The sequence below is a fragment of the Bos grunniens genome, chromosome 2, assembly GCF_055505025.1.
Source record: "Bos grunniens cultivar Pamir isolate PY7600 chromosome 2, Bosgru_T2T1.0, whole genome shotgun sequence".
NCBI classification, from domain to species: Eukaryota; Metazoa; Chordata; class Mammalia; order Artiodactyla; family Bovidae; genus Bos; species Bos grunniens.
This window is the reverse complement of record NC_141166.1, coordinates 108,862,325-108,885,154: the sequence shown is the minus strand read 5'-3', so window position 1 is coordinate 108,885,154 and position 22,830 is coordinate 108,862,325. Positions and strand designations below refer to the sequence as shown.

The 22,830-nt window shown below is 42.9% G+C and overlaps 1 protein-coding gene across 19 annotated transcripts in view; it reads left to right on the top strand.

Moving 5' to 3' along the window:
* The window catches only part of STK39 (serine/threonine kinase 39), a 320,679-nt gene that overhangs the window by 134,101 nt on the left and 163,748 nt on the right, over window positions 1-22,830 (top strand). For all 19 annotated transcript variants that reach the window (XR_015147123.1, XM_086355955.1, XM_086356077.1 and 16 more), the window contains 2 exons: window positions 840-888; window positions 990-1,055. Coding sequence is in view for 18 of the 19 variants with exons in the window: in XM_086355955.1 (XP_086212081.1) it covers window positions 840-888; window positions 990-1,055 (115 nt within the window). In the remaining variant the exon portion in view is untranslated. The remainder of the gene's footprint in view (window positions 1-839; window positions 889-989; window positions 1,056-22,830) is intronic.

The window sequence follows — 22,830 nt, the reverse complement described above, 5'->3', positions numbered from 1 at the left end:
ATTATCTAACAGAAAACTTGCTGGTTGCAGTGGGGCAGACTTACCTTGGAGAGATCTCGGGCCTGGGGACCAAGTGGTTCAACATAACATCTGTCCCAGTGAAATAACCTATCATCATGTGCCTCCCAGTGCTGCAGTAATTACAATGTGCATCATCTATGAAGTGTTCTTCCCCCAAATACTTGTGTCAGCCTAGCCAGTCCTTTAGACCCAACTGTCAGTTTATGGAAAATACAGGACAGAGAAACAAGTGACACATGAGGAAACAATCAGACTAGTCTCGTAATGCTTTTAAGTGACTTTGCATTCTATTAGTCACTGTCACATTTATGTTTCCTTGAAAAACAGTAGTCCAAGTACACTTTAGACAGGGTGACTCGGTGGGTGGATAGAGCCTGTACGCATGCGTGGTCCCCTTGCAGCCACCGCCGCTCATGGAGAATCGTAGAACACTGTGGACATAGTTTCCTTGATAGGGTCACACTGCCGCTTGTCCTGCTTCTGAATAATACAGGGATTTAGCTCACGGACGTGTCAGTCTGCCACCTTTTAGAAACCCTGCATTCACTTAGTGAAGTGTGAGGATGGAGGATGGAAAGCTGATCATGCCCCACATATTTAACTTACAGGAGTGTGTGTGTTTTGCAGTCGAGGTGTTTGAAAAGAACTGGAAAATCGGCGCCAGTTTATTTGGTGCCGGCTTACGATGAATTTAGTCTGTGGTGTGCTATTCCTGAAACTGGTCTTCCAGAAAGACTCTAGGATTAGGTTGTTTCATCAAGGCAGTGTCTTTATTGAGTGGTCATTGTTTCAACTCTAATTTATTATTGATCTTTCAGGCCCACAGCAGCAGAACTTTTAAAATGCAAATTCTTCCAGAAAGCCAAGGTAACATGCTTAAAAACCCAAGTAAATCTGCTATTTTTAAATCACTATGAATTTCAGTGTATCATATTTGATGTCAAACATTGGGAATATTTGTTTTGCAGAACAGAGAGTACCTGATTGAAAAGCTGCTTACAAGAACACCAGACATAGCCCAAAGAGCCAAAAAGGTAAGTGCCATGAGCACTCTGGCCCCAGTGGGAGCCTCTCCCGCACCCAGGGAAGTGGAGCCTGTAGAAGAATAAGAAAAAAGATTTCCACATAGTCAGGGTGTGTATTTAGAGATTACTGGGTTAGTGATTACTCAGATAACTGCATTTTGCCTTTTGGTTACCTCAGGCTGCAGCTATGTGTTTGGGTGTAGAAACAATGTGAAACTCAAAATGATTTCATTTTTCCATTTATTGGCTTTGCTTAAAGAAGTTCGGAGGGGAGGGGCTTGTGTTGAGACTAAAACACTGGAGAGGTAAAATATCTTTGAATATCTTTTTTGGGGGGTGGATTTTACCAAAGATGAACAGTCATTTGTAATCAGCTTGAAATGACAAAATGAAAAACAAAACTTTCATTTTTAATGGTTATTTTGAATATCTGAGTGACATAGTTTCTTTTCTCATAAAAGACCTTGATTTTTTCTGTAGTCTATGCTATGTTAACTAAATTATGTTAATAATTACCTAAAAAACTGGATTTAAAATTTTTTTAAAAAATGGTATGTATGTGTGAGTGTATTTATGTTTGACCCAGAGTTTTTCTTGCTTGTAATGACAGATTTTATTATGGTATGAAACTTAACAAAATTTAACCTCAGATTTGATTTGGTTTAGTTTGATTTTAAAATTGTATTAGATATTTAAATTTAAAATATTGATGTAGGCACAGATTTAGAAAGGGGAAGGTTCTTTTTATTTCCTTTTTACAATTAATACTTACAGGGGAAGTTGACATGAATCTAAGTTGTCTGCTCTGTAAATAAAATTGGCCAAGAAATACATGCATGAGAGGTTGCATCTCAGGATACCTAAGTGTTAGTAACTTGGACTGTTAACGTCTAGACACTGCTTTTTCTAAATCACTGGGTATGAAATACATTTAGCTGATGCTTTCAAATTGCTTTAAATATTAGATTTTAAAATAGACTTCAAGAAATGACCCATCTTGTGCGGGTATCTGAGCCCGTCTCCTAGACCTGCAGAATTCTTTGGAATGGGCTGGTTCTCAGGCTGTGAGTCTGGGCAGGTGATGGGGGATCACTATCCTGACTGTGGAGATGTGAACCAGGGCTGGTCTCTGGGATGGCTCTGAAGGAAAAGTGAAAATTTAGCAATATTCCATCAGAGTGACTGGAAAAGGCAATGGCACCCCATTCCAGTACTCTTGCCTGGGAAATCCCATGGATGGAGGAGCCTGGTAGGTTGCAGTCCATGGGGTCGCTGAGGGTCAGACACGACTGAGCGACTTTGCTTTCATTTATTACTTTCATGCATTGGAGAAGGAAATGGCAACCCATTCCAATTTTCTTGCCTGGAGAATCCCAGGGACAGGGGAGCCTGGTGGGCTACCGTCTATGGGGTTGCACAGAGTCAGACACGACTGACGTGACTTAGCAGCAGCAGCATCAGAGTGAGACCTCCCAAGGGGCAGCATAGAGAAGCCAGAGCTTCAGTTTGAGGCAACAGAAAGTCGAGAGTACCCACCAGAGTGCGGGGACTCCGTCCAGAACGCTTAAGGAGGTGCCTGGAGTGTTTGCCTGGGGTGTTGGGGTCTAGCATGGGGTCCTCTGATCAGATAACTAGAATGTCAGCCACAGGTGAAGAAAGCTGTTAGAAAGCCACTACCTTTCACAGTGTGTGCCCCCAAAGGCCTTTGCTTCGGTTTCCCTCTGATCTCATCCTGTAGCTGCTCCCAGAAGGGCTTTCCCAAGCCTGCGTCCTGCCCAGGCCTCCCCCTCCGGCCTCCAGCTCGGCTCCTTATACAGCGTGTTTCCCCTCCCAGACCGCACCTGCCTGTGTTTGGTGCTACTCCCTGAGCCGCCTGACCTCAGGACCCTGGGCTGCTTTTTGTATCAGACGCCACCTTCTTTGTCTTCTGAGTCCTCTCCATGTTTCCCTCTGCACCGTTTCTTGGAATGTTTCCTCCTGTTTTTAATTGAACATTTGCTGTAGATTTCTGTTAATAACTACTCTCCTACACCCATTCCACCTTGGGCACTAGTGCAAGATTAACTGTCTAAGCATGTCACTTAATTGCTCAAACGTGATTTCCAAAATTAAACAAAAGCAAATAAATGGGGGGAAACAAGTTGCCTATCAAATAAAGTGCAAGCTCCTTAGCCTTAAATTCATGGCACCATTTCAACTTCCTGCCTTATACCATTGACCCTTGAACAGCACGCCAGCCCTCTGTGCAGTCTCAAATCTGAGCGTTAATTTATAGTTTGCCCTCGGTGTATATGGTTCCTCTGTACCTGCAGATTCACTGAATTGTGGATTGTGTTGTACTGTAGTGAACACTGAAAAAAATCCATATGTGAATGGACTTGCACATCAAACTTGTGTTGTTTAAGAGTCAACTCTATTGTATACCAAACTTAAAGCACCTCTAGTTCTTACTACATAACCCGTACTTTCCTTTGACACTCCATCAGCAAAGACTGTTCAGGCTGTCACTTCCCTTTTTTTAAAATTTAGATTACATATTGTTACATATTATTGTGCTGTGCATTCCAAATTTCATTTTGAATGTATCTTAAATAACAAAGAGCTCCTTTTGGGAGATGATTTTCCAACCATGTCTTCTGCCCTTTTGTTTGCTCCTTGATCTGAGACTTAAACCTCAGGGCTTGTCTTTCATTCCTTTGAAAGGAAAATGGCCACACATTTCAAAGTCACACAGAATGTGAATTAGTTCTTTAAACATCATAATAGAAAAGAGAAGGGCCCCATAGTAATGTTATTCTGACTCTCCAGCTTCATTACGTTGGCTGTTTTCCTGTCATAATTCTCGTTTTACAGTGTAAGTTGGTTCTCAACTACACGCCATTCCTTGCCCGTAGGTTCCATGGCAGGTATGCCAACCAGGACAGCATCCATCAGAATGCGTGTCTTGTTCATAGTAAGTGCCCACAAGTGTTTGTTGACTCAGTGAATGCATGCTTCAGTGGGCCAAGGAAAAGCCATTTGAAACTCGTTTGTCACTCTCTTGAACCTCTCACATGCTTGGCATATACTTGTTCCTGGGCTTCCTGTTAATAATAAACCACCCTCCTTCTCCTGGGCTCGTGATGTTGATGAGCATCCCTGCTGTTCCTCATTCGAAACCCTCATGTGGGCGTGGCCACTAGGAAGTAAATACTATTTTAATCACTATGTGAATTGAAAACCCTTGTGGTAAGATGACTCTTTACATGTAGGTTCTTAAAGTGTTTAAGTAAATGTAATTTAAAATCGATACAGAGGAGCCGCTAGTGCTCTCTGTGTTACTCTTTCTTGGACTTGTCTTGATTGGCATCTTCTCAGCGGTCTCCCTTCCTGTGTGCTGTGGTGCCCCTAGTTAACTGTACTCTAGTTTCTTGGTTGGGGATATGTTCCTCACAGGCTACTCTTTGTTAGTCCCTTGATTTTTGTCTCCTCAGTTTGTTGTTTTTAAAACAGAAACAGTTCATTGATATACCAGTGTTTACATGACAACTGGGTGTGTTGACCAAGCTTTGGACATTTTGAGAACCAAGCTGTTTGAAATTCGTTGTCATAAACCATAATCTCTGCTGCTCCTCCCTTATGGTAATCCAAGTTAAGAGCTGTTTTTCAATACGTGTTTTTCTGTAACATGAACAACCCTCATATTTAAGAGAGAGAGGGACTGGTATTGTAGCTGCCCTTAGGACTGCCCATGGAGCCCATCAATGCAGTCTTTTGATGTGAAAGAAAGAGGCTTCTCATATTCATGATTGCCCCAAATGTGAAGCATTCGTTGAGAGCCACATAATTCCACGTGGGTAGGTGATCTTGTCTGCGTCCAGAATGACTCCTCTAAATCAGGAAAAGCACATTAAAAAATAGAGACAGACCAGTGCGTCTTCTCTGGTAATTTAGTGACATAAAATGATTTTGTTTTTTTGGATGTAAAAGTAACTTCAGAAATTAAGGATATTTGTTTTTGTTTTTTTCCCCTGGAGGCAGAGTATTTGGTCCATTCAAGGTTCTTTTGCTGAAAGGTAGTGTTGTTCAGAAATCAGTTTTATTTATTTATTTATGTCTGTGTTGGATCTTTGTTGCTGCCTGTGGGCTTTCTCTAGGTGCAGGGGCCTCTGGTTGCAGAGCATAGTCTCTAGGTGTTCGGGCTCAGTAGCTGTGGTGCATGGGCTCAGTTGCCTCATGGCATGTGGAATCTTCCCAGGCCGGGGATCCAACCTGTGTCCTCTGCATTGGCAGGCAGATTCCTAACCACTGGACCACCAGGAAAGTGCTTAATTTTCTTTCACCTTGATTTTTCTGTCTATGAAATGGAAATTCTTTCTGACCTCAGGAATGTGGAGAAGGGGTAATGAGAGATTTGGTGTTTCTGGACCATCAGTTCAGTTCAGTTCAGTCGCTCAGTCGTGTCTGACTCTTTGCGACCCCATGAATCGTAGCACGCCAGGCCTCCCTGTCCATCACCAACTCCCGGAGTTCACTCAGACTCACGTCCATCGAGTCAGTGATGCCATCCAGCCATCTCATCCTCTGTCGTCCCCTTCTCCTCCTGCCCCCAATCTCTCCCAGCATCAGGGTCTTTTCCAATGAGTCAACTCTTCCCATGAGGTGGCCAAAGTACTGAAGTTTCAGCTTTATCGTCATTCCTTCTAAAGAAACCCCAGGGCTGATCTCTTTTAGAATGGACTGGTTGGATCTCCTTGCAGTCCAAGGGACTCTCAAGAGTCTTCAACACCACAGTTCAAAAGCATCAATTCTTCGGCGCTCAGCCTTCTTCACAGTCCAACTCTCACATCCATACATGACCACAGGAAAAACCATAGCCTTGACTAGACGAACCTTTGTTGGCAAAGTAATGTCTCTGCTTTTTAATATGCTGTCTAGGTTCGTCATAACTTTCCTTCCAAGGAGTAAGCATCTTTTAATTTCATGGCTGCAGTCACCATCTACAATGATTTTGGAGCCCAAAAAAATAAAGTCTGACACTGTTTCCACTGTTTTCCCATCTATTTCCCATGAAGTGATGGGACCGGATGCCATGATCTTCATTTTCTGAATGTTGAGCTTTAAGCCAACTTTTTCACTGACCATAGGACACTGTAAATTCTAAATGAGAACATGCTAATAATGACCCAGGAGGACAGAGTAAGTGCAGCTGTATAACTTCTTAGCTTATTCCTTATCCTCGTGCATGAGAAGAAAAGGCTTTATTTTCTTCTCATGTGGCTTTTTTAGGGGCCTGTCTCCAGCTGTCTTTTGGTGTTTGAAAGCTTGGCCAAGTATTGTTCCATCATTAACATTCCTGGAATCGCTGGGTGGAAAAGGTGTAAATCATTCTGTTAGAATCAGATGCAGATGCTTAGAACTCTGTGCACTTCCTGCAGGAGCATCTGAGTATCAGAGTTGGCTGAAGTCTTTGCTTTATGTTTGTGAAATAAACCTTGGGTCCCCACACACTCACACTCATATTCATATACTTGGTGTGGCTAAAGCTCACTGATGGCAGGACAGGGGCACCCTGTCTAAATGCCAACTGCTTAGCTAAAAAGTATGTTGGCCAGAGAAGGGATGAAGTGGGGAAACAAAACACAGTGTATCTTTTTAATATGGTTGTCTGTGTTTTCATGGGGAGTAGACTCACTGGAGGATTTATGGTTTGAATTTTCTTAATTATGAAATTGAGAAGTTAAAAATGGTTAGTGATTATCAGGAGGAAGGGGGTATTTCATCACTACTACATTTGGGTGAAGCCCTTGTGAATTCAAAGAACTCGGATGGTGTTTGTGGGTACCGGAATTTGTTATATCAGGCTCTGAGATTGGTTTTATATTAATGACCCAAGGCTGTTGGCTCCATGTGGTCTTTCTGTGTATTTAGGAATCAGTAGGTAGGAATATTATAGTTCACATTTGAAACTTGACATGTATTGATAACTGGTACTGTTTTTACTTTTTATTTTGAAATAATTTCAGACTTACAAAAATGTTAGCAGAATAGTATAAACATTTCTCTCTATTTTCTCTCATGCTTTCTTTTGGAACGTTTCAAAGCTATAGACATGATGCCCTTTATCTTCAAATATACTTCAGTGTGTATTTTCTAAAAACAAGGACATTCTCTTATATCACAGTATGATTGTCAACATCAGGAGACTAACAGTGGTGCAAAACTATTACTTAATTTTCAGATCTCATATAAATTCTGCCAATGATAGTTTGCCTGGTGTAGGACCCAATCCAGGATCGTATAGTTTGATCTCTCCTTTAGTCTTCTTTAATCTGGAACAGTCTTTCTTTTTCTTTTACAACTGTGACACTTTTAAAGAGTAAGGACAGCTATTTTGTAGTTTGGGTTTGTCTGGTAATTCTTCATGATTAGATGCAGTGTGTGCATTTTTGATGGGACTATCTTGTAAGTGATGCCATGTTCCTCTTGGCGTATCATATTACAAGGCACATGATGTTGATTTAATCCTTTACTGGTGATGTTATCACGTGCTTAAGGAGCATCTGTCAGCTTCTTCACTGTAAACACAATTAGCTCTTAATAGGAAGGACGCATTAATATTACATTCCCTCTTTATATTAAACATTAAAAGGTAAAGTGAATATTTACTGGGTCGTTAGTCCTTTTTCGAGGAAACATTTCTGCTTTGTGGCATTGTGGTTGTACATTCAGAGGATATAAATGATAGGAGTTCTCTGTAATTTCCCAGCAGCCTTGCAGACAGTGAACATTGTGCTAGCATGTGGTGTTCAGATCGAGGTGAGTGGTGGCAATGGTGCTGCTCCAGCTTCTGTACCAGGTCTGGAAGCGGAAGCATTTGAATCGGTGTCCTTTGTTGGCTGTGCTGCCTGATCTTTCAGATGCAGCCAAGGACACTGACATGGTGCTGCCCTGGGGGTGAGAGGATCTGCCCAGGGAGTCTGGTGCTGCGTTTGACTCACACTGGGCGCTCCATTCAACAGTGGCTGCTGTGGATATCATGTATTGATAAATAAGGAGAATAATTCTTGTGGTTACCGCAGACAGGCAATTTAGAAATATGCAGTGAAACAGGAAGCAAGGAAAGAGGCCTTAAGGCAGGTAGGGGAGGAGGAGTGATGTGGGTGGCTGTTGCCATTGCTCTGGGTAGAATGGAGTAAGAGCCCACGGAGGCCTGCCAAAAGAAGGAAAGAATGACCGTCGTTATTTCATCGCCATTGTCCCAATGTTCTCTGCCTCATCAAGGCACTGGCAGTGGGTGCGGGCCAGGGCATCCCTCTCCACAGCAATCCCCTCCACTGTGTGAAGTGGGGGACTTGTTTGTGAAGAGCCTAAGAACACTAGGAATTAAATACACATAGAGCTGCTATCCTTTCACACCTGTTAGATTGCTTTCAGATATGCTTCCTTATGTATTTGAAACAATTGTGCTCCAAGACAGGTAGGCAGGGCAGGTGTTATTATGTACTGCGGAGGAATGCATGAGAGCTGAAAAGATTTGCTTAAAGTCGCATTGCTTAAACAGGCAATTCTTATTTCTGCTTCGGTGCTCTTTCCACTGAATTGTACCTCAGAAGAAAGAAGAAGGAAAGGGAGAGGATAGGAAGGAGATACAGATGGAGAGGGTGGGCAGGATTAAACAGCACAAATAGGAAAGGCAGGGGCTTCCCTGGTGGCTCAGATGGTAAAGAATTTGTCTGCAGTGCAAGAGACCTGGGTTTGATCACTGGGTCGGAAAGATCCCCTGGAGAAGGGAATGCCCACCCACTCCAGTATTCTTGCCTGGAGAATTCCATGGACAGAGGAACTTGGTGGGCTACAGTGCATGGGATCGCAAAGAGTCACACATAACTGAGTGACCAACACTTTGCTGTCAGGAAAAGCAGGCTGTTGGGGAGGCACAATTGTCATTCTCAGAGCCCACAGTCTGCTGTTTAATACACATGAAGGTGGTGCAGGGGGAGTCCATGCCATTCGTGGGCGCAGGGAGAACCCTGTAAATTTCATCGTAGGAATGTGGTGAGTTTGCCAGGGTTCTTGCAGATGTGGAGACAATAATGTGATAAAAGGGCTTTGGGGATTCTAAAGGGAAGAGAAATGGCTAGTAGGAGTTTGGTAGCATTAGCAGTTGTTAACACCTGCCAGAGGCTTAGTGTCTCATTCATAACATGGGGGAGGTAATAACAACCCACCTCAGGCTTTTGAGGACGAAATAAGGTAAGCATAGGAAGTGTATAGCACAATAGTTGGCACAAAATAGTAAATGACTCTATAAATCTAGTTATTATCATAATCATGGTAAATTTTATTATTTTTATAATCATATATATGGCTTTACTGGGCTTCCCTGGTGGCTCAGATGGTAAAAAAAATCTGCCTGCAATGCAGGAGACCCGGTTTTGATCCCTGGGTTGGGAAGATCCCCTGGAGAAGGAAATGGCAACCCACTCCAGTATCCTTTCCTGGAGAATTCCATGGACGGAGGAGCTTGGCAGGCTGTAATCCATGGGGTCTGGAAGAGTTGGACACGACTGAGCGACTAACATACACACACACACACACACACACACACACACACACACACACACACGGCTTTACTATTACAGTTTTGTTATTTTAATATCACTGTTGCTTTTCTGTAACCTTTTTCACTCCGGCCGCTGGGGATACCACTGCTACCATTGCTGTTTCTGCTGCAGTAAGGGCTGCTGCCATCACAACCACTGCTGCCAACAATGGACACAGGGTGTGCAGACAGATAAAAGGATACAGTGCAGCCGTTGGGCTTGCCTTTCAGTGGGGAATATAGTGCCTGCATCACCAGACCTGGAAAACTCAGAGAGCAGCAGAGAACAAATACTTAAGGATATGGGTGTAGAATGTCCTACAAGAATAGAAAATGTCTTGGAGCTGGTCCCAGGGGGAACGTGGGAAAGGGAGAGAGGGGGACTCATACTTACTGTGGGTCTTCATGCAATGCAAAACCCTTGGTTTACATCTATCTCATTACTAAGTTCAGTTCAGTCGCTCAGTCGTGTCCGACTCTTTGCAGCCCCATGGACTGCAGCATGCCAGGCCTCCCTGTCCATCACCAACTCCCAGAGTTTACTCAGACTCATGTCCATTGAGTCCTTGTAATAATCAGTGAAGTCCTGAGTAACAGAATAGAGGTATAATATGTTAGATTATTACAGCTTTGTAAGAAAAAGCTATACATTTTGAAAAATGAATGAAAAAGAGCAACCAGGACCATAAATATCTCCTGGCTTGTGATTCTTCCGTTTGCAGACCTGAAAATTGAGACCTAGGTTGGTTGGGCCCTGACCAAGTTCATGCTGTCATATAGTAGCCAAGTCTGAAGCCAGGCTCCCAGTTTGCTACCATTTTGTCGCTTCTTTTAGTTGATAAAGAGGGAAAATGGGTCTGAATTTTTGTAAAATTGCTCCCCCACTTCTTGGAAGCTTATCATTAATTTATAAATGTTGAAATTTATACATTATCAAGAAACCAGAGAAGAAATTATGTGATTTCAAATACTTGATGGGTGGATGTTAGTTTTGTTCCAGGTCTGCCCAGTAGAGGGCAGCAGTAGGTTTTAATTCTGTGTGGTTATGAACTGCAGGCTGGTCCAGCTTGGTTGAAGGTCTCAGGTTTGGTCAGAATCGCTAAGTCTCTTCAGTCATGTCCGACTCTGTGTGACCCCATGGACTGCAGCCCACCAGGCTCCCCCGTCCCTGGGATTCTCCAGGAAAGAACACTGGAGTGGGTTGCCATTTCCTTCTCCAATGCATGAAAGTGAAAAGTGAAAGTGAAGTTGCTCAGTCGTGTCTGACTTAGCGACCCCATGGACTGCAGCCTACCAGGTTCCTCTGTCCATGGGGTTTTCTAGGCAAGAGTACTGGAGTGGGGTGCCATTGCCTTCAGAATAGAAGGATCTAAAGTATGTTAGGTCTCTTCTGAGCTACTAGGTACTAGTACTGAGTACTAGGCACCGCTATCAGATGGTTTTGTTTTGTTTTGTTTTTTATTGGGCAGGAGGTTGAAGGGTGATGGTTTAGGTATTTCTTGTTATTACCACTTCTCACTTTAAATTACATTTCCTGTTAACAAATCACAGTAATCTGACATGCATTTTATAAAACTCATCTCCAAAAGAAAAATCTCAGTTTTGAAGATGATTGTATTTTGTGGTCAAATTAATACAGTTCTGGGCGATGAAGAAATTTCCAGAAAGTTCAGTGGTCCCTGCAGTTCTCCTCAGAGCCAGATCAGTAAAGAAGGGGGAAGTCGAAGTGCATAACTGGGAAGAAGTGAACAGAACTCTGTGTGTGTCACCACATACATTGTGGATTTAACGTAAATACTCCTGATGATCTAAGTAGGTTTGAGGATGCATGTTCAATTACTGCTTTGTGTTTCTTTCTGTATTCCTCTTGTTTAAAAACAGCCATTATGTGAATATGGGCTGCCCAGGTGGCTCAGTGGTAAAGAATCCACCTGCCAAACAGGAGACCTGGGTTTGATCCCTGGGTTAGGAAGATCCCCTGGAGAAGGAAATGGCAGCCCACTGCAGTATTCTTGCTTGGGAAATCTCATGGATAGAGGAACCTGGCGGGCTGCAGTCCATGGTGTCTAAAAGAGTCAGACACAACGTAGGACCAAGCAACAGCGGCAGCAACTGGGAATTTATTGTATTGAGGAGCTCATGTTCACAGGGAGGAGATTGGTGATTGGGGGGTGTTACTTTTCCTATTTTAAAGCTGAAAGAACAGTTGGCCAAAGGTTACAGTTATTGATTTAACTGGACAGATGTTCCCAGAGTATAACGTCATTGTTTTCATTATTTAAAAAAATTTTAATTCGTTGCTTTTAGGCAGGTTAGAATGCAGTCTCTTTGGCCAGAAAAGTGCTTTAGGCCACTAGAGGGTGCCATCAGAATAGTTAATTTCCTCAGAATCTGGACAGGAATTGCTTCCCAGCGTGTAAAAACCCTTGTAGATGTTTTCCTTTTGCTCTATGCCTGATATAAGGAGCTTGACTGGTGTTTATGCTGTGAGTGAATTAGGCAGAGCGGAGGATAGAGCAAAAACGAAGAGGAAAAAGCATCATACATCACTTTCAGTTCAGTTGGTGAATTGAATTTAAAAATTCATACATTCTGGGTAAGTGGCCTCTTTCTGGTGACATTTGATTTAGAGCAGAGAGGATCCACTCTGGAAATTGTGATTTGCTAATCCCACCGGCCTCATTTAAGGGCGAATGTTTGTATTTTCAGATTGAGGTATCTTTTAAAAATACCAATGGCTTAAGAGAGCATTTTAAACTTTTGCTCATCTTGGAGATCCACTTTTAGAAATTTAAACATAATGACATTCTCAAAATATTATCAGAGATAGTGTTCATACAGATGAATTTGTAGAGAACTGATTGTTTTCTGTTACCAGAAATGAATCGGCGGAATCAATGGCCTTATTTCACATCCAATTGGATTTCTGAGATCTGTGTGTTCAGATGCATTATGTGCGTCATTTTTGCCTTTCGGAAATTTGACGACTTTTTCCAAAGCTTGTGTGCATCTGCTAACTTTTTGAAACTTAATTGGCATGCGTGTGCCAGGAGAAGAGCCCTGACTGCCTGCCTGTCTAGTATTCACTGAGTGTTACTGATAATATACTGACTACCATTAAGAAAGTTTGTCTTTATTCACTGTTACAACTCACACTAATACCATTTCTTTTAAAAGTAGCTGAACCGTGAGGAACAGAAAGGAATTTGGCTATGGTTGCAGAAAAGCTAGTATAAAAACTTGGCAGATGCCTTTTTGAACTTGTGAGAATTCTAATATGATTGTTCTTTCTCCCTGGTTTAAAACGTCAGTGGCCTCTTGTCAATTACAGGGTAAGTGTCAAGTTCCTGCCACTGATTAAGTTCCATGTTACTTGTAGGGTTGGGCTTCCCTGGTGGCTCAGTGGTAAAGAATCTGCCTGTAATGCAGGAGACGTGGATTCAATCGCTGGGTGAGGCAGATCCCCTGGAGAAATGGCAACCCATTCCAGTACTCTTGCCTAGGAAATCCCATGGAAAGAGGAGCCTGGTGGGCTCCAGTCCGTAGGGGTGGAACAAGCATGACTGAGCGACCAAACAATGACAACAACACTTGCAGGGTTAGGGCCACACAAAGCTCCTGTGATCTGTGTTTGGCTGCCTATCCAGCTTTTCATGAGCCACTCCATCTCACCCTGGACACACTCTTACAGAATTATGATTCTTCTACTTTCCAATCAACACACTCCTGAAATCCCATGCGTGTTTTCCATGAAGGTACATGTACTGGTCACTCTGTTTTGGCTTCTCCCAGCACTGTCACCTCCTTAGTGGAGCTTTCTCTTAGCAACACCTCAGCCCCTCAGCCCTGCACTGCAGACAGTTCATCCTTCCTTCACTCCTCCTGCTCTGGGCCTTGTTGCACTTGGCATCATTGGTAGTTTATTTCCTTCCACTTTTGCCTTCTAGACTGTGAGCTCCTTGGGTGCAGGCATGGTGTCATATTGTCCCCCAGTTCCCAGCATAGTATCTTGGTCAATCAGTAAGTATCTTTGGAATTAACGTTTGGCAAGCAAGGTTGTGAAGTTACGATGACAGACTTTGTGGGAGTTGGCGTGAGAGCATGAGCGGGGACAAAGTAAATCTGCTTTTAGTTTTGCAGGAGAATTGTTAAGCTGTTTTTCAGTTGGTGCTCCATCCTTGTATTTCAAGTCTATGACTTGGAGTTTATCTGATCTTAGGTTGAAAATCCTTTGTTATCTCCAATTTGCTGAGAGTCTTGGGTGAGCCAATTAATTGTATTTACCTTTGCCATCTTATCATAAAATGGAATGGTTAGATTTTATTGTCTAACAGTTATGTATTATCCACTTTGGACTATTCGAGAGCAAAAATGTAGTCCCTGGCACTCAGCATATTTCCATATTGTAATCTTCCTCACCCAGTCAGTATGCATATAAGGTTTCCTGTTACCTGAAGCCACATCTAATTAGGAACATATTTTGAAACTACATTTAAATTGGTTTTTAGTATTCTTTCATTCTGGATTACCTGTTACTTATTTCCTCATTTTAGGGGAAATAATTAGATTGCACCCTTACATCATGATTCTGTAAATCTTTAAAACAAGGCTGACATTATGGAGAAGGGAAGGTGAACGAGACAGAAAATGACAGAATTTTGTACTTGGTTCAGAACAAGAGAACTCCTTTTCAGTGGAAGGAATGCACTTGTTTTGCCCTCTTTCCTCCCTGTGCTGAGCTGTGCTTAGTTGCTCAGCCATGTCTGACTTTTTGCGACCCCCATGGACTGTAGCCCACCAGGCTCCTCTGTCCATGGGATTCTCCATCCAAGAATACTGGAGTGGGTTGCCTTGCACTCCTCCAGGGGATCTTCCCAGCCCAGGGATCGAGCCCAGGGATCGAACCCAGGTCTCCCCGCATTGCAGGCACTTTCCTCCCTAGCCTCTTACCAAGTTGTATAATGAAATGAGAGGCCAGCAGAGGGTGTGGTATACATGCTTAAAAAATCATGGAGAGTCGGGTGTAGGGCTCTGCTTGTTTTATGTTAATCAAATTTGACTGGCATAATAGAGATGGATGACTCTTGTTTTTTTTTTTTTTTTTTTTTAATTGAGTAGTATTTTTAAAAATTTCTTACTTTGAAATTCAGTAATTTTAAAAGGAATTAAAATTCAAGAGGCCCAGTTGCGGTTGTGCTTTGATATAGGATTTTCTAAGCTTCCCATTAAAATTAGTCCCACAGATTCAAATACTGATTTTAAAAAGTATATAATAACTTTAAAAAATTGTTTTTCCTTACATACACACATACAGAAAGGAAAGGAGCGTTTGTAGAACTTACAAAGCAATAACAAAGCTAAGAGATTCAAACAACAGCCTTTAATTAAACCCAAATTTAAAAGACCATTTGAAATTGTTTTGATTGTTGTGCAACCAGCTTGCTGGCTGATTATATCAGTTGGGGAGGAACTGGGAAGGTCCTGCTTTTTTTGTCCAGACCAGAAGGACCCCTTAGGGAATAGAACAAGGTACTGAGTGGTGGGCTTTTCTCTGTGACTTTATGGAAAGCAGAAGGAGGTAGATGACGCAGAGAAGGAAAGAGGAAGATGAAAAACCAAGCTTGGAAAGAGGCAGAAAAGGCCCGGAGAGGGGAAAGCATTTGGTCAGAAAGCAGGGATCCATGGAAGTCTGTGATTGAAAGTTCACGACCAAGCGTAGGCTGAGCAGACAGGCCCCAGCCTGACCCTGGCTCTGGTGCTCACTCCAGGGTAGCCTGGAGCATCCACTGAGCGCCCTGTGCTGCATCTGTGAAATGCAGACTGTTCAGGGGCTTCCCATTGGTGGTCCAGGGTGAAAACCCGAGTCCTTCATCAGGCCTCTAGGGTTTGGAACGGTCTAGTCCCTGTCTCACCTTTAGCACTTCTCTGCATTCTCTCCTGGTTCTCCATGTGTCTGCTGGCCTGAGGCTTTTAGAGGAGCTGCTTGCCCCTGTGTTTGGAGGTGTTAGGCTTTCCATCCTTAGCTGACCTCAGTCTCAGGTCCGTCATTTCTCCAGAAAACAAAATTGGAATTATGCTGTATTTACTGCTCTATGATCTACCTGCATTTTCATTTAAGATACCTGTGGACATTTTTTGATGTCAACAAAGATTTATACAATCATTTTAAATGACAGTATTATATTCTGCTACAAGAATGACTGTGATTAATAATGAGTTATTTCTTGATGGACAGTTAGATCGTTTCCTTTTTTTTTGTTGTTGTTGTTGTTAACCATACTGGAATGATGGAGAAGGAAATGGCAATCCACTCCAGTATTCTTGCCTGGAGTGTTCCGAGGACAGAGGAGCCTGGTGGGCTACAGTCTATAGGGTCACAAGGAGTTGGACACGACTGAGCAATTTTCACTCACTTCACATACTGGAATGAACATCATTGTACAAATGAACATCATTGTACGTGTGTTACTGCGTGTGATATTACCTATTTTCTTAGGAAATGTTCCTAGGGGTGGAATTGCTTGCTAGGGGTGGTCGAAGAGTATATGCCTTATAATGATCGATGTCTGGTGTCTTATTGATGTCTAAAGTGGGAGTCTTTGTAGTTGAAATCTTACACTGAGCCTCAGGTCTCTCATCTGCAGAGTACTATATTACTTACACCATGCTTAGTCCAGTACCTAGAGTTTGATATTCAGTATTATTACTTATTTACTTTTGGTATTGAAATGTTTTCCCTGTACATTTATTTTCAGTCTTTCTTAGATCTGCAGTCAGCTGTTTTGTAGAGAGCGTGAGAGAACTTCCAGCAGTTTTGCAACCTTGAGACTTTCAGTAACTTTAGGAGACATTAGAATTCACCATGATCGATAGAGAGCCTATTATGGAGGGCCCAGCTTGGGAACCTAAAGTCTTAGAGCCATTAAAGGTAGTTCAGAGAGAGCTGTTGTTGGCGAGAAGCATGACAAGCCCTATTCTTCTTCAGTCTGCTCTTGGGTAAGGAATTATTTTCAGTGTGCGGACGAGGCCGAGCGTGCCTTGTTACAAGGTGTTTCTGCCCGTTATTCTGTCACTTCGATCTCTTCTGTCCAGAACAAACAAATGATAAACCAGCTGCCAGCCTGTGAGTAATGATCAAACCATTTCCATCACCCCTGGGTGTATGGTTTGGAATTCTCGTTACGAGGTCTGATGTCAGCCACTTGCACCTTACCAGGCGTCGGCCATGCCCAGCATCTACGCTGAAGGGTGGTACCACGCCGTTTGGATATTGAGCTTTGCCTCTTTTTTTTTTTTGGCTTTTGTTATATACTCATGTCCTAGTTCAGATCCCCTATGATCTTAACCAAATTATAGCTTTTAAAATTGTAACCCCCATTTTTTTCTGTATCAATTGCATAGTATTATTATTTTTTAAATAATTTTATTTATTTATGGCTGTGCTGAGTCTTTGCTGTGGTGTGGGCCCATAGGCCCACTAGGACCACAGCCTTGTCTAACTCAATAAAACTAAGCCATGCCTGTGGGGCAACCCAAGATGGGCAGGTCATGGTGGAGAGATCTGACAGAATGTGGTCCACTGGAGAAGGGAATGGCAAACCACTTCAGTATTCTTGCCTTGAGAACCCCATGAACAGTATGAAAAGGCAAAATGATAGGATACTGAAAGAGAAACTCCCCAGGTCAGTAGGTGCCCAATATGCTACTGGAGATCAGTGGAGAAATAACTCCAAAAAGAATGAAGGGATGGAGCCAAAGCAAAAACAATACCCAGCTGTGGATGTGACTGGTGATAGAAGCAAGGTCCGATGCTGTAAAGAGCAGTATTGCATAGGAACCTGGAATGTCAGGTCCATGAATCAAGGCAAATTGGAAGTGGTCAAACAAGAGATGGCAAGAGTGAATGTCGACATTCTAGGAATCAGCGAACTGAAATGGACTGGAATGGGTGAATTTAACTCAGATGACCATTATATCTACTACTGTGGGCAGGAATCCCTCAGAAGAAATGGAGTAGCCATCATGGTCAACAAAAGAGTCTGAAATGCAGTACTTGGATGCAATCTCAAAAACGACAGAATAATCTCTGTTCGTTTCCAAGGCAAACCATTCAATATCACAGTAATCCAAGTCTGTGCCCCAACCAGTAACACTGAAGAAGCTCAAGTTGAACGGTTCTGTGAAGACCTACAAGACCTTTTAGAACTAACACCCAACAAAGATGTCCTTTTCATTACAGGGAACTGGAATGCAAAAGTAGGAAGTCAAGAAACACCTGGAGTAACAGGCAAATTTGGCCTTGGAATACGGAATGAAGCAGGGCGAAGACTAATAGAGTTTTGCCAAGAAAATGCACTGGTCATAACAAACACCCTCTTCCAACAACACAAGAGAAGACTCTATACATGGACATCACCAGATGGTCAACACCGAAATCAGATTGATTATATTTTTTGCAGCCAAAGATGGAGAAGCTCTATACAGTCAGCAAAAACAACACCAGGAGCTGACTGTGGCTCAGACCATGAACTCCTTATTGCCAAATTCAGACTTAAATTGAAGAAAGTACGGAAAACCACTAGACCATTCAGATATGACCTAAATCAAATCCCTTATGATTATACACTGGAAGTGAGAAATAGATTTAAGGGACTAGATCTGATAGATAGAGTACCTGATGAGCTATGGAATGAGGTTCGTGACATTGTACAGGAGACAGGGATCAAGACCATCCCCATGGAAAAGAAATGCGAAAAAGCAAAATGGCTGTCTGGGGAGGGCTTACAAATAGCTGTGAAAAGAAGAGAAGTGAAAAGCAAAGGAGAAAAGGAAAGATATAAACATCTGAATGCAGAGTTCCAAAGAATAGCAAGAAGAGATAAGAAAGTCTTTTTCAGCGATCAATGCAAAGAAATAGAGGAAAACAACAGAATGGGAAAGACTAGGGATCTCTTCAAGAAAATCAGAGATACCAAAGAAACATTTCATGCAAAGATGGGCTCGATAAAGGACAGAAATGGTATGGAACTAACAGAAGCAGAAGATATTAAGAAGAGATGGCAGGAATACACAGAAGAAATGTACAAAAAAGATCTTCACGACCCAGATAATCACGATGGTGTGATCACATCCTGGAATGTGAAGTCAACTGGGCCTTAGAAAGCATCACTACGAACAAAGCTAGTGGAGGTGATGGAATTCCAGTTGAGCTATTCCAAATCCTGAAAGATGATGCTGTGAAAGTGCTGCACTCAATATGCCAGCAAATTTGGAAAACTCAGCAGTGGCCACAGGACTGGAAAAGGTCAGTTTTCATTCTAATCCCAAAGAAAGGCAATGCCAAGGAATGCTCAAACTACCGCACAATTGCACTCATCTCACATGCTAGTAAAGTAATGCTCAAAATTCTCCAAGTCAGGCTTCAGCAATATGTGGACCTTGAACTTCCAGATATTCAAGCTGGTTTTAGAAAAGGCAGAGGAACCAGAGATCAAATTGCCAACATCCGCTGGATCATGGAAAAAGCAAGAGAGTTCCAGAAAAACATCTATCTCTGCTTTATTGACTATGCCAAAGCCTTTGACTGTGTGGATCACAATAAACTGTGGAAAATTCTGAAAGAGATGGGAATACCAGACCACCTGACCTGCCTCTTGAGAAATCTGTATGCAGGTCAGGAAGCAACAGTTAGAACTGGACATGGAACAACAGACTGGTTCCAAATAGGAAAAGGAGTACGTCAAGGCTGTATATTGTCACCCTGTTTATTTAACTTATATGCAGAGTACATCATGAGAAACGCTGGACTGGAAGAAACACAAGCTGGAATCAAGATTGCCGGGAGAAATATCAATCACCTCAGATATGCAGATGACACCACCCTTATGGCAGAAAGTGAAGAGGAACTAAAGACCCTCTTGATGAAAGTGAAAGAGGAGAGTGAAAAAGTTGGCTTAAAGCTCAACATTCAGAAAACGAAGATAATGGCATCCGGTCCCATCACTTCATGGGAAATAGATGGGGAAACAGTAGAAACCGTGTCAGACTTTATTTTTCTGGGCTCCAAAATCACTGCAGATGGTGACTGCAGCCATGAAATTAAAAGACGCTTACTCCTTGGAAGGAAAGTTATGATCAACCTAGATAGCATATTCAAAAGCAGAGACATTACTTTGCCAACAAAGGTTCAACAAAGGTTCATCTATTCAAGGCTATGGGTTTTCTAATGGTCACGTATGGATGTGAGAGTTGGACTGTGAAGAAGGCTGAGCGCCGAAGAATTGATGGTTTTGAACTGTGATGTTGGAGAAGACTCTTGAGAGTCCCTTGGACTGCAAGGAGATCCAACCAGTCCATTCTGAAGGAGATCCAGTCCTGGGATTTCTTTGGAAGGAATGATGCTAAAGCTGAAACTCCAGTACTTTGGCCACCTCATGCGAAGAGTTGATCCATTGGAAAAGGCTCTGATGCTGGGAGGGATTGGGGGCAGGAGAAGGGGACAACAGAGGATGAGATGGCTGGATGGCATCACTGACTCGATGGACGTGAGTCTGAGTGAACTCTGGGAGTTGGTGATGGACAGGGAGGCCTGGTGTGCTGCGATTTATGGGGTCGCAGAGAGTCGGACATGACTGAGCGACTGACCTGATCTGGGCCCATGGGGGCTATTCTCTATGTGTGACGCATGGGCTTCTCATTACAGCGGCGCCTCTTGTTGCGAAGCACAGGCTCTAGGGCACTTGGGCTTCAGTAGTTGTGACACATAGGCTCTAGAGCACAGCCTCTACGGTTGTGGTGCCTGGGTTTAGTTGCTTGGCAGCACGTGGGATCTTCCTGGATCAGGGATCGAACCCACGTCTCCTACATTGGCAGATGGATTCTTTACCACTGAGCCACCAGGGCAGTCCCATAGCATGTCTTTTAAAAAGTATAGGCTTGAGATTATACTTCCCCCTGGCTGATGTTAAACCTTGGGGGAGTTACTCAGGTTCTCGGAGCATTGCTTTTCTCACCTTCCCAAACTTCAAGAGTTTTGTGACATTTAAATGTGACAGTTTATCCTATCAGATGCTTTTACAGCATCTGTAACATAGCAGGGATTCATTACTGCCTGTGCCTTCATCTCCTTCCCTTGCTGTGCATCAGGGGACGTTTTGTAAGGAAGGAGGGTGTATTCCACGAGTGAGCAGGAGGAAGTATTTAAATGTCATGTGAGGATTGACTTTTATTTTCTCAAGGAAATTAAAGTCTAAGGTTAGTGAATTGGATCCCTCTGTTTCCTTCCCTCTTCTTGTCTCTGTAGAACCTCAGCTGCTAACCCTTGTTCTTCAAATAAAACTGTTCTTCTGACAACACACGCAGTCTTTCTAGTTTCCTTGAGGACTTCAGATTACTGAAGTTTGACTGGAACTCTATTATTTGTTCCTGTTTTAATATTACAATTTCTAGTTCCTGTGTTTACTTACGAAAATTTAAGTTACAGTTGGAAAGCTTCCCTATTTAATGTATTTTTAACAGCTATAATGAGTTTATCTGTTAGAATAAAGTAAAAGTTTTGTGAAATAAATGACTTCTAAGCCAGCCTCCCCCACTGAAGCTTCCCGTGATAGGATAGTACTTCCTGGGAGCCTCTTGCTTTTCTCTTATTCACCACCTTGAGTGATATTCTTGGTCATTTTTCCTTACAGAAGCTTACTACCTAGTTGATCTGATACCCAGATACCCAGGCTCCTTAACCAGAGATCAGCATTCAGTGGGTCTGGGGCCCTGACCCAGGACTCTGCAATTTTCATAAGCAGGTCAGTCAATGGTTATACTGGGGATTGAGACAAGTCTTCTGCTCTGTCTCAGGTTTGGAAGGCAATTATATTGCTAAGCTCACTTCACAAAAAATTAATAGTCCTTCCCCCCCCGCCCCCACCGCCAATTATTTAGCCACACAACTAAAATGCTCCTTTTTCTTACTCACCTTTGGGGTATGTGGTCCCTTCCTCTGTGTCATTTATACTCTGAACTCTGCTGGAGCAGCCCCTTATGGTTGTTGCTTGTAGGACCTATCTTAGCAGCATCCCATCACTTGCTCACTGGGCTATCCCTGTGAAGCAGGGCTTCGATGTCTTCTTAAACTGGTGTCTTGTGTTGCTTAATAGATCTTGTATTCCCTATTCAAGTGGGCCTTCTGTCTTGAGAGTGCTCTCATTTTACTGGCGTTATTAGGTACCAGTTTCTGCCTTCCTCCTAATGCTGGTTTCTTCAGTGCATAATATAAGAAGGCGTGGGGGCAGTCTCACATGTTGAGGTGGCAGGATGGATGGATGAGCCTTTGGCATACCTACGTGCAGAGTTGTTGGGGAGTTCATATCTGGGCAGTGAAGAGAAGGTCAGGAAATAGCCGTGGGCTCACACTATAGGAGAGTTTCTAACAGTGGAAACTGTCCAGAGATTAAATAGACTGGAATTAAAACCATGAAGGACCCACAGGACTGGAAGAGACCCTAGCTGTCATCTCCACCAGCGCTTCCCGACCAGTGGCCAGAGCACAGCAGTGGACGGTGAGTGGGTGACCGATGAGCCATGCTCCTGATCACCCCATCACTCAGGGCAGTTGAGCAGGGCTTGGGATGGCTGGTGTTCTGGGGCCAGTTGCTGTAAATCAGTCTAGCATGTCATCCCGTGAGCTGTATAAATATTGTTATTTTCTACATGTGCCATAAGGTGACTAGTTTGTGATGTAATCATCCAAACTACTGAATATTAAAATTCTGTGAACCATCAAAAAAAAAACCAAACAAACAAACAAACAAAAAACTTCATCTGGAAGTTTAAAATTTTGGTATAGGAGATTTTGAGGAAGCTTTGGAGTTCATGGAGACTGCTGGCCTGAACCTGTCCTCCTGGTGTAGAGACCAGATATTGAGTTCTCTGGAGATTTAATGGATTTTTCAATCAGTGACCAAGATCTGGATCACTGCTGTTGGCTGCTGGTTTCGTTCTATTTCTTTTTATATTGGATATACTGAAGCCAGCTGACGAAAATAAGATGAATTAGTAGGTTAAAGCTTCATTGAGGAGCAGGGACCGTCTTACTTGGCCATCTTCACTGCTTACCGTGTTCTGTGACAAACTCCCTGCTTCGTAGATGCTGGCCAAATGAATGAATGTGGTGAGATTTATTTTTGACTCCACTGGGAAGTTGGGCCA